We start from the raw sequence: 12,846 nt of genomic DNA on the forward strand, positions 1-12,846 counted from the left end.
GGATAAAAGACCCTAAATTTAATAAAAGCTGAGTGTGGCAGTCAGATTTCTTATTCTCCTGACTCCCAGGAACAAAAAAAAAGCATAGCTGGCAGAAACTCTATTAACATGTTGTAGCAAATAAGCCCTTTGTCCACCTCTTGAACCCTCCGGTACCACTCTGATGACCAGGTGAAAGTATAACTATTCTTTATTTTATAAATATACGGTGCACAAAGCACTCTCCACACCACACTACTCATATAAATCACAAACTCTCTCAATAACCACAATCCTCCTCACCCAGACACTTCGCCACCCTACCTCCCAGCTCAGCTCAGTGTACTGGGCTTCCCACAGTCCTTTTATAGCCCCTGACCCGGAAGTGGTTCCTGGCACAACCCACAAGTCAGGGCAAACAGTCTTCTTCATCCCGGGAGCACGTCGTTTCCTCCGGTCACGTGACTGTGACGCACTCCCGGGTTATAGGGTACGCAAGAGCCCACTAGCCCCCCTACAGCGACTCCCGGTGGTCCCCAAGGTATCCAGCAGGGCTGTGTATACAAACTACAAAGTCCATGAGGCCCTGCTGGAACTCGGGGCACCATCATGCTGTCCGGAGGGCTCCTCCTAGCGGCCTGGGGGTGGCGACCGGAGTCTGTAGCCGGTCGTCCATCACAATGTTTGAACAGTCATAAGTGATTTTTGTTATGGTTTATAATGTGTATTACAAGCAGTCCAAAGTGTCCTCCACTCTGCTTTCTCTTTGATTGTGTTATTTTGTGCACACTGAGAATATTGCTCTTGTGAAGGGCTAAGTTTTCAAGCATCCCATTCATCTGAGTCTATTAAGCAACAGTGCGTATAAGCACTTTAATGGTTTACAGTCTATGAGAAAAAGTAAAATGATTAAAATTAATTGTACTATATTATATTAAAAACAACGTCAAGCACACTGCAGAGTAGTAAAAATGGAAAAGGAGCCGATTGCAGTTCCGTCTTTAATTCATTGATCGCTTGCTCCACAACACAACTGAACTGGAGTCGCATGCTGTGAAACAGCAAGTCAGCTCCGATCTCACACACATCATCTGATGTCTGAATGGTGTATTTTTTTGTATTTAATGATTTAATTTATTTTAAGCATTCACAAGCAATTTTGCCTGCACTGTTGTGGGCAAACTGCCCTTTCTCTTAAACTGTCTTTTGGTATCTCCTGACAGTCCAATTTTTGTGATGGGCTTTGTTTTCTTCAAGTGTTACATTCATTTGAAAGTTGCAGTTTTTAAAATCTCAACCATAATTGTTTCAATAAGATATATAAAAAGCACATATTGTACAAACATACAGTATATACAACACCAAGAATATTTAAGCTACATTTGAATGTATACAAATTTTTACATACTTTTAACCTGAATATCCAAATCTTAATTTTTGGTAAGTTTGACAACCATCATCATTAAACCCATACCTCAATAGGATATGCATTTTTGGAATGTCCGACGCCAAGAAAAAATCTTTGTGTAGTTGTCAGATAGATTTATATTTACAATTACTCCATGACCTCAAGTGATCTTATTCAGGATAAGACTAGATGGGGCAACACTCTTGAAAAATCTGGTGTTCCTTCTTCCACTGTACTCCTCACTCACCATCTTACTGATTTGGAAGAATTGCATTGGACCCACCTAATTGGGTAAAGAATGTCTTATTTAAATTCTAGTTTGAATTGAATTGGCCAGGGAGAACTTGTCCCAGGCCATCAAAGCAGCAAAATGGGCATTTGGGAATAAAGAACAAGGTCTTATTTTGGACACCAAGGACCCACTATGCATATGGCAAAGATTCCAAGCCCTCACACACTACAGGATTCTTCCACCAGAGAAACTGACTGTGCTGCTAATGCCTCTCTCCCTGACATATTAAGTACCTTTTATGTACACTTTGATGCCCACTTCTCCTCGCCTAAATGACCACGTGGCCTGTCTGATGACAGATGAGGTGATGGAAAGCTTTTTAGGGTCAATCCATGCAAAGCTGCAGGATAGGACAACACACCTGGACAAGTGATTAAACAATGTGAGGGTCAGCTAGGTGACTTCTTCACGAGCATTTTCAATATATCCCAAGCAGCTGTACCAGTGTGCTTTAAGGCTACCACTATCATACCAATATAGAAGAAGCAAATGGTGACATTCTTGAATGGCTACAGTCCGGTAACCCTTACATCAATTATCATGATATTATCATTATCATTATATCCTTATATTATTATATCATTATAATTATTATATATAATTATCAGGAGTGGGCAGGAGGAGGAGTATAGGGACCTAATCAAGGACTTTGTTAAATGGTGCGACTCAAACCACCTACACCTGAACACCAGCAAAACCAAGGAGCTGGTGGTGGATTTTAGGAGGCCCAGACCCCTCATGGACCCCGTGATCATCAGAGGTGACTGTGTGCAGAGGGTGCAAACCTATAAATACCTGGGAGTGCAGCTGGATGATAAACTGAACTGGACTGCCAATACTGATGCTCTGTGTAAGAAAGGACAGAGCCGACTATACTTCCTTAGAAGGCTGGTGTCCTTCAACATCTGCAATGAGATGCTGCAGATGTTCTATCAGACGGTTGTGGCGAGCACCCTCTTCTACGCAGTGGTGTGCTGTTGAGGCAGCATAAAGAAGAAGGACGCCTCACACCTGGACAAACTGGTGAGGAAGGCAGGCTCTATTGTAGGCACGGAGCTGGACAGTTTGACATCCGTGGCAGAGCGACGGGCGCTGAGCAGGCTCCTATCAATCATGGAGAATCCACTGCATCCACTGAACAGTGTCATCTCCAGACAGAGGAGCAGCTTCAGCGACAGACTGCTATCACCGTCCTGCTCCACTGACAGACTGAGGAGATCGTTCCTCCCCCACACTATGCGACTCTTCAATTCCACCTGGGGGGTAAACGTTAACATTTTTCAAAGTTATTGTCTGTTATACCTGCATTGTTATCACTCTTTAATATTTCCTTTATCAGTATGCTGCTGCTGGAGTATGTGAATTTCCCCTTGTGATTAATAAAGTATCTATCTATCTACAGTGCTTCTGGAAAGTATTCACAGCACATCACTTTTTCCACATTTTGTTATGTTACAGCCTTATTCCAAAATGGATTAAGGATGCACTCTATCTATCTATCTATCTATCTATCTATGAAGTGCTTTGAGAGTATAGTCATCTCATACATCAAACTTCCAAGTTCCATGTGTCCACTACAATTTGCGTATTGCTCAAATCGATCCACCAATGATGATATTTCCATGGTTTTCTATCTCGCCCTATATCACATGGACAAAAAAATACATACGCCAGAAGGCTGTTGATAGACTTCAGCTCAGTATTTAATACAATTATTCCACAGAGGCTAACATCTAAACATAGATGATTAGGACTGAATGCATCATTGTACAATTGGATTTTGGACTTCCTTACAGCACAGCCCCAGGGAGTTCACAACAACATCTCCAGCACCATCACTCTGAGAACCACAGGGCTGCATTCTCTCTCCTCAGTTTTTCACCTTGCTGACACAGGACTGCAGTGCCCAGTTCAGTACTAATCATATCATAAAAATAACTGATGACATAAAATAGCAGTATTCGCAAAGAAGTGGCTGAGATTTTCAGTGCTTTTATTTGAAGTTTCCTTATTTTAAACTGAATATTTGGCTACACACTGGACCATCATCACACATTGTATGTGCTTTGATTTATAGTTATGACCCCCTGGGATTGTATTTTGTTCATTTTTTGGATGATTATTCTTCATACAACATGGCCTAACTATGAATTTGCATAGACTGGCATCAGAAGAAAAACTACAGTTTGGAATATTTCACTTTGAATACAGTATTTGTATGTATTCAAATACAGAGCCTGTAGCTACTCCGGTTATGCAGGTTAAGTGGATTGGTGATGTTAAATTAGTGTGTGTCTGATCACCTTGCAATGGGTTGATGCCCTGTCCAGATGTTGTTCCTGCATTGTACCCAGTGTTTGCTGGGATTGGTTCCAGCTGCCCTCCATCCCTACAACAGATAAGCAAGTTAGGGAAATGGTTAAATGGATGCGTGCCAGCATGTTATTGTATGAGACATGTGACGATGATGTTCTGTTTTCTCAATACTGTGAATGTCCTGAGAGTAAAAGCAAAATAAATCTTAAAGGGTTAAGGTGCACCCTCACTGAGATATCTTACAGTAAGCACACACTTTGAGACAAATGGTGGCCATTTCCTCACTACTCCTCTGCCTTTTATAGCCAAGGACCAGGTCAACATGTTCAACCTCAGTCTGTTTTCTTGGGTCAATCAGCTTAAGGAAGTTTTTTGAGTTTCTATTTCTGATTTGCCAAGGGAAGGAACAGACCCAGCTGTCAGTTTCTGCCCCTTAGGCTGGGTTCACCTTTCAGGTCCCTTTTAATTTTTTTTTCCTTCACAGTTGCCTATTGGAGTGGCCAAAGGCCTTTCAGGTCAAGAATGCAAAACATTTTTGTTGTTAAGTGGCTCACCATCAGAATATAAGTTGACTGAGGTGTGCTACATCCCATTACGTACTATTCAACGAACTCCTCCCTTATGTTTTTAATATCTCTCATTAGGTTACCAAGTAACAATGAGTTTGTAATTCTTGGTAATATGACACCAAACTACGGGATTATTATAAGAGTGTTTTATTTGCTTCCTTCACTGTGAGCTTGTTCTTGACAGAGGGCAGCTGAAGCTTTGATTTGTTAAACATCTTTGAAGAGGTACCATTTGGTCATCACACCAAAAGCAAAAAAAAAAAAAATGAGTCAGAAAGAAGTTGAACTAATGCAAGGCATAGCAGAAGGACTTGGCTACCGAAAAGAGGTGTGCACCTACATTAAAGGTAAAATGGAAACTACAGCAGGATTTTTTTTAGTTTTATTTTATTTTTTTTTTGTTGTCTACATTTCTAGCCTGAAATAATTTGTAATGTTTTGCAGTTTCTTTCACATACAGCACAGCTCAACAGTTTAAAATATTTAGAACTCCAGTTTGTGACTGGATGCTTCCTTCCATCCAGCCAGCCACTCAGCCATTTTCTCTCCCTTCTTTGATCTTTGCACGCAGGGCTGTGGTTCTCTTAAAATACTGTAATTTCAGTCAGTAGTTATGATATGCTTACCATCAGGAGGGGGTCAAATGTCAGACCCCTTACATATGACATTAGATGAGCATGGTGTCTGTCTTTTTATCTTTTTGTCCAATTATTTCATACATTTAAGCATCCATTGGAATGCTATTGGTTATTTAATTGTACAAGGTGGATAGAGTCCCCTGCTCTACCGAAATGCAAGGGCAGGTGCAAAGATGTAGTGTAAGGGTCTGACATCTAACCCCACCCTATCCTACATCTCTTAATAAGGAATTTATTTTATTTAATGTATTCCTGGTTGCAGATCACCAAAATATTTAACTCCCTGTAACATTTTGTTTATTTCCTACTGGCTGGCTCAGTGTTTGATAAATCATGAACTATCAGTTTAGTCCATGAGATAAACCTAACACCGTCCTATGATGTGACTTACGACATGCTCACCCTTTCTCGACACACCCAAGCTAAAGCATTTGTTGCTTGTACTAATACAATGATTTGCATTTTTCACCCCAATAGGTGGTGTATATAATTGACAGTATAACCCAAGAAAGAGAATTAAAAAAAAATCATAGAGAAATATCAAAGTCAGTTAGAGGAAGTGCTAATCCTATAGGAACCCACTGATTGTTCCAGCAAGCATTAAGCACAAGGCAGGAACAATCTCAGGACGGGTTGCCAACTCATCACTGGACACACATACATCAGTTTAGCTTCACCATATCCCCTAACCTGCATGACTTTGGAAGGAAACTGAAGCATGCTGAGGAAACCCACCAGGGAAACATACAAACTCCCGGCATGGTACACCCGGGACTTGACCCCCCTACTGCAAAGCAGCTGCGCTGGCACTGTGCCACCGTGCCCCTACATGTTTAATCATTAACAGTATGCATTATTTTAATGAAATTAACAATTTATATTTAAAATATAATATACACACTTTAATGCATTTCACCATGAAAATGATAAAGCAAGTATATATCTTAGTATTCTAGCAGCACACAGCTCTAAGAGAATACTCTTGGAAATCTAAATCGACTTAGAAGCCAGTCATCATCATGGGACAAGAAGTCAGTATGATCTGTAAATGTGCTCTCTTCTAATTCTTCCATTTGTCATGTCTTCCAACAATGCTACAGCAGCCATAGCAGTTGGAATATTTTGGCCATTCCAATATACTGTTGCAGAATGATTACAATCAAGTGCCTTAAATTTGTAAACAATAATTAATGGGTTTGTATTAGTTGAATGAATTACTTTTTTATTTTATCAAAGGAAAAAGTGAAGGGCCAGATGCAGGTAAATGTCTGCTGTGCCAAATGTATAGCATTTATATTCTCAACAGCAGTACTAATGTAGACTTCACTCAGGTAATGGCGGGACGTTTAATTGAACCAGTAAAGCAGTGATGCTGACCACTCTGCCTAATGGACAGACTTATGGCATTTCTGAAGTTTGGCCCATTCATGGTAGGCACAATTGTGAAATTGTCTTCAGTTTTGAGGTTGACTTGTAAATGGCATATCCAAATTATTCTTAACTTGTTGCTGAGCTAAATCAATGGCAATTAATAAGCTATAGAGTACATTTGTAATGTTTACTGTACATTTCCAGACATGTATCATAGCAACCAAACAAATTAAAAGTGTACATACCTGGAAAAAGGCACAGCCTTTGGTAAATCTAGAAGCAAAATGACATTCCAACATAAAAGTGTTCATCAGAAGGTGGACACGGGAGTCAATTACAACACTAAACATTTGAATGTTAGCAAGCATTTTACAGATTCATACAGAAGCTAATTATACTGTGCTGTTTGGTTTCAGTTTGTGAACTAAACACCTGTGTGAGTGTACAAATGAATAAACAAACAGTTATTGTTTTCATAACACCTTTCTGGAATGTAGTAGTAGCACTATGCCACTATTATTGGAGCTAATCAGTGAAGCATCTTCAGGTACACACAGATCCAAATGCACTGCTGCAGATGGCATTATAGGAAGACATTTCTGCCAGCTGCATCTTTATTATGCTCTTTTAATTTTTATAGTTTCCTTTGTGATGTTTAAAGTTTATTTATCTCTAACTTTCTAAAATATTTCTCACTGAATTAAATTCATTGCATTTGAGAAAGTTACGTTAGTCTATTCATTGCTTAAATCATAAATGCCAGTTCTAATTTTATAATTCTATTTTTCAGAAAAAAAAATTACTCTAGACAACATCTCCTCCACCCATCGTCCACCGTAAGTAGTTTATGAACATTTTTTACTAAATATACTCTATAGATGTATACAGTGGTGTCTTTGTCAGGGCATTTCTGGTGGGACCACATAGAACTGGGAAAGAGATGTTCTCAGAAGTGGTAGTGCCACACTAAGAAGCTTTGCAGAGGGGGTGTGTTTGTGAGAGTGAGAGAACACGTACATCAAGCAAGTGCATAAAGAGTAGAATTAATGACACCTCTACTTAAAGCTATTGGCTTTAGTGCTTGGCTGCTGGTGATCTCGAGAAGAATCTTAATTGGATTGGCTTGCAGAATTTGGAAAATTGAGGCAGATGGTGATTCCTGACACCATGAGAATGCTGTGAGACAATGCTTGTGGCATGAATGGAAAGGCAGGATACATGGCAGAACATTGGAGCCACAAGGAAGGAGCTGTGGAAGATCACAGCAGCAGCACAGCTGGATGGTGACCGAGGAAGGAGACAGTCTCTAGTTAACCTTGCATGAGGGTGAGACAATGAGTTTCACAATGTGTTAACTACCAGGTACAGTAGTGATAAAATGTCAACTGAATAATACCATAAAATATCACAGAAAATGAACGTCGATTAATATTTTGCCATACAGTATAATTACTTAAGAACAAGATTAAAAAAATTAAAAGGAAAAAAAAAAGATTAAAAACATCAGCATCAAATACTCAACATTGAACACAGAAATGTGAATGAATGTTTATAAGTTTTAAATTAGCAGCAAAGTGCTAATTCGCATTATACATAAGTACGAGTGAATGTGATTCATGATTACAATAATGATTACTCTAATTTAATGAGATTTGCAAGATCACACACCATTTAAATTTAAGTTATAAATAAATCAACATAAGGATCGGTGAAGAGGGATCCAGTTTTCACACGCCAAGGTGCAACTGTTAAATTTATGCTACACATGAGCACATTAATTAATATGGGGAAGTGTGTTTAAAACTGAAACCAAGAAGCAATTCTTTACACAAAGAGTTGTGGGACTCTGGAATAAACTACCGAGACATAGAGTTGAAACCTTGAGAACCTTAAGAGGTATCTGGATGAGATATGGGGACAGCTTAGCTATTAGCTAAACAAACGGGCCTGATGGACTGAATGGTCTCCTGTCATTTGTTAGATTTCTCATGTTCTTATGTTCTGACACATTTGAGGATTGGTGTGCTGTAAAAACTGAGGGCACAAGGGTCTGCCCAAGCAAACCTGGGAAGAGGGTAACAAACCTTGGTCCAAAGAAAATTTGGCACATTCAAAAAAGAAATCCATTGCATATCATAAAACATCTTAACAGTGTTTTAAGTTGTTGAGTGAGGTTAAGTTTGACTACTATTACTTCTATAACTATATCTAAAGTAGTAATAGTATGTAGTAAATAAAAGAGAACACAGAAAAAGGTTTGCGGTAGCCCAGTTTAGCCTGCCTCCATTTTTTGGAAGATTTGGCTGGAAAAAAACATCAATCAAAAGTGACGTTGACTGGCCCAGGCGGAATTTCTCTTGGGTGGTTTGCAGGAGAAAGGCAGAAAGGGTCAGTGCACACTGTTACTCCCTGGTCCACCATGGAATATTATCATTTGAGCCCTTTAGCTGCCTCCCATGCACACATGTTTGACAATATATATATACTGTACAGTCATATGAAAAAGTTTGGGAACCCCTCCTAATTCTTTGGATTTTAGTTTCTCATTGGCTGAGCTTTCAAAGTAGCAACTTCCTTTTAATATATTTCATGCGTTATGGAAACAGTAGTATTTCAGCAGTGACATTAAGTTTATTGGATTAACAGAAAATATGCAATATACATCATAACAAAATTAGACAGGTGCATACATTTGGGCAGCCAACAGAGATATGACATCAATACTTAGTTGAGCCTCCTTTTGCAAATATAACAGCCTCTAGACGCTGTCCTCCTATAGCCTTTGATGAGTGTCTGGATTCTGGATGGAGGCATTTTTGACCATTCTTCATACAAAATCTCTTCAGTTAAATTTGATGGCTGTCGAGACTGGACAGCCTGTTTCAAATCATCCCATAGATTTTCGATGATATTCAAGTCAGGGGACTGTGACAGCCATTCCAGAACATTGTACTTCTCCCTCTGCATGAATGCCTTTGTAGATTTCGAACTGTGTTTTGGGTCATTGTCTTGTTGGAATATCCAACGCCTGTGTAACTTCAACTTTGTGACTGATGTTTGAACATTATCCTGAAGAATTTGTTGATATTGGGTTGAATTCATCCAACCCTCGACTTTTGCATACAACAAGCGATTCTGTTTGTGGCGTGAGTGCAGAAAGGGCTTCTTTCTCATCACCCTGCCATACAGATGTTCTTTGTGCAAATTGCACTGAATTGTAGAACGATGTACAGATACACCGTCTGCAGCAAGATGTTCTTGCAGGTCTTTGGAGGTGATCTGTGGGTTGTCTGTAACCATTCTCACAATCCTCCACATATGCCGCTCCTGTATTTTTCTTCCCCTGCCAGACCTGCTGGGTTTAACAGCAACTGTGCCTGTGGCCTTCCATTTCCTGATTCCTTTCCTTACAGTTGAAACTGACCGTTTAAACCTCTGAGAGAGCTTTTTGTAGCCTTCCCCTAAACCATGACACTGAACAATCTTTGTTTTCAGATCTTTTGAGAGTTGCTTTGAGGATCCCATGCTGTCACTCTTCAGAGGAGAGTCAAAGGGAAGGAAGCACAACTTGCAATTGACCACCTTAAATACCTTTATATCTCATGATTGGATACACCTGTCTATGAAGTTCAAGGCTTAACGAGCTCATCCAACCAATTTGGTGTTGCAAGTAATCAGCATTGAGCAGTGACATGCATTCAAATCAGCAAAATTACAAGGGGACCCACATTTTTGCACAGCCAGTTTTTCACATTTCATTTAATTTCATACAACTAAATACTGCTTCACTAAAAATCTTTGCTCAGAAAACACCCCAGTACACAGATGTTCCTAGGAAATGAAAGACATATCACTGTTATCTTTTTTGTTGAAAATAAATTATTACTTTTATGCAGGGAGGGGTTCCCAAACTTTTTCATATGACTATATATATATATATATATATATATATATATATATATATATATATATATATATAATTGTCTTCTTAATATATATATATATATATATATATATATATATATATAAAGGGTGTGGGGCACCTTAACGGCAAACATTGTATATTGAATTGGTGCATAAAGAGCAAAAAAGATGTGTTAGGCGCAAGATCGTTGAGACTTTTTCCTAGTAGATTGAGTCTGCCCAAGATGGCTACTCTTCTGGTAATGATGGTTCCTGGGAGGAAGAGGCTGATTCAGGTGGAGTGACCCCCGAAGTGATGCCATGATTGGCAGCACGTCAGTCCTCTTTCCTGCAGAGGGGAGAGGAGAAGAGAAAAGTGTCATTACCTAGCACATGTGTATAGACAGTAAAAGATCCATCGGTTGGGTGATCCGAGCCATGAGGCCATGAATGTGAGACAGCGCATTGGCTTTGGCATGAAGAGTACCCCAGCAATGTATAACTTTAAATCTAAAAGGTTAAAGGTCTAAAAAACACCTAGTTACGTGAGGATTAGTCTCCCTGTGTAGGGCCATCCACTATAAAGCAGCATGGTCTATCACCAGTGTGAATTTACATCCCAGGAGGTAATACCTAAGCTGATTAATAGCCCATTTGATCGCCAGGGTTTCTCATTCCACCGCCACATACCTCGTCTCCCAATCCAACAGTTTCCAACTTAGGTACATCATAGGGTGTTCAACACCATCAATGCTTTGGATCAAGAAGCCTGTGTCCAAAGCATCGGTCTGCAATATAGAAGATAGAGAAAAATTTGGCGTTATCAATACAGGTGTTGACATAAGGGCCTCTTTAAGGTATCAGAATGCAGCATCTGTTTTACCATCCATCGCCACAGAACTGGGAGCACATTTCTTTGTTAGGCCAGATAAAGGGGCAGCTCTCTAGGAGAACTTGGGATAATACCCCACTAGTCCTAGGAAAGCTTGTACTTGCCTCTTAAGATTTTTGGATGGGGCCAATTTACAATGGCAGCAACTTTCAAACAATAAGGGCACTCGGGGTACTACATGCAGTCTTTTCCTTCACGAATTCCGCAAAGGGAATTTGCCAATACCCTTTCATCATGTCTAAAGTGGTCAAGTACTGTGCCTGTCTGAGCCTTTTGAGAAGTTCATCCACTCAGCACATTGGGTACACATCAAACTGTGATATCTGATTAAGCCGGCGGAAGTCATTGCAGAAGCACCAACTCATGTCAGGCTTAGTGACCAATACAATGGGACTGGACCAAGTACTTAAACTCTCCTCTATTACGTTCAAGTTCAACATACAGTCGTGGCCAAAAATTTTCAGAATGACACAAATATTAATTTTCACAGAGTTTGCTGCCTCAGTTTTTATGATGCCAATTTGCATATACTCCAAAGTGTTATGATCATTGATCATATGAATTGCAATTAATTGCAAAGTCCCTCTTTGCCATGAAAATGAACTTAATCCCAAAAAAAACATTTCCACTACCGTTGTGAAGAAGGCTTCAGTGCGCATAAGAAAGTCCAGCATGCGCCAGGACCGTCTCCTAAAGTTGATTCAGCTGCGGGATCAGGGCACCACCAGTGCAGAGCTTTCTCAGGAATGGCAGCAGGCAGGTGTGAGTGCATCTGCACGCAAAGTGAAATGAAGACTTTGGGAGGATAGCCTGATGTCAAGAAGGTTAGCAAATACGCCACTTCACTCCATGAAAAACATCAGGGACGGATTGATATTTTGCAAAAGGTATAGGGATTGGACTGCTGATTGTTTGGGGCGTCCAGAAAAAAGATTGTCCAGAGAAGAAAAGGTGAGCGCTACTGTCAGTCCTATGTCATGCCAACAGTAAAGCATCCTGAGACCATTCATGTATAGGGTTGCTTCTCACCCAAGGGAGTGGGCTCACTCACAATTTTTCCTAAGAACACAGCCATGAATAAAGAATGGTACCAAAACATCCTCCGAGAGCAACTTCTCCCAACCATCCAAGAACAGTTTGGTGCTGAACAATGTCTATTCCTGCATGATGGAGCACCGTGCCATAAGGCAAAAGTGAGAACTAGGTGACTCGGGGAACAAAACATCAAAATATTGGGCCAAGGCCAGGAAACTCCCCAGACATTAATCCCATTGAAAATTTGTGATCAATCCTCAAGAGGCGGGTGGACAATCAAAAACCCACAAGTTATGACAAACTCCAAGCATTGATTATGCAAGAATGGGCTGCCATCAGTCAGAATTTGGCCCAGAAGTTGATTGACAGCATGTCAGGGCGAATTGCAGAGGTCTTGAAAAAGAAGGGCCAACACTGCAAATATTGACTCTTTGCATAAACGT

At 40.1% G+C, this 12,846-nt stretch overlaps 1 protein-coding gene across 2 annotated transcripts in view; it reads left to right on the top strand.

The window, feature by feature from the left end:
* Positions 1–12,846, top strand: part of LOC114665897 (deoxynucleoside triphosphate triphosphohydrolase SAMHD1-like) — a 157,565-nt gene that overhangs the window by 46,530 nt on the left and 98,189 nt on the right. Inside the window, exons 1-2 of one of the 2 annotated variants that reach the window (XM_028820552.2) lie at positions 4,716–4,911; positions 7,364–7,409. In XM_028820552.2, coding sequence (XP_028676385.1) covers positions 4,830–4,911; positions 7,364–7,409 — 128 coding nt within the window. In that variant the 5' untranslated portion in view covers positions 4,716–4,829. Of the gene's footprint in view, positions 1–4,715; positions 4,912–7,363; positions 7,410–12,846 lie in introns of those variants that run through there. The other variant, XM_051919609.1, reaches the window with a different exon arrangement.

This window comes from Erpetoichthys calabaricus, chromosome 15 (genome assembly GCF_900747795.2).
Source record: "Erpetoichthys calabaricus chromosome 15, fErpCal1.3, whole genome shotgun sequence".
Taxonomy (NCBI): Eukaryota; Metazoa; Chordata; class Cladistia; order Polypteriformes; family Polypteridae; genus Erpetoichthys; species Erpetoichthys calabaricus.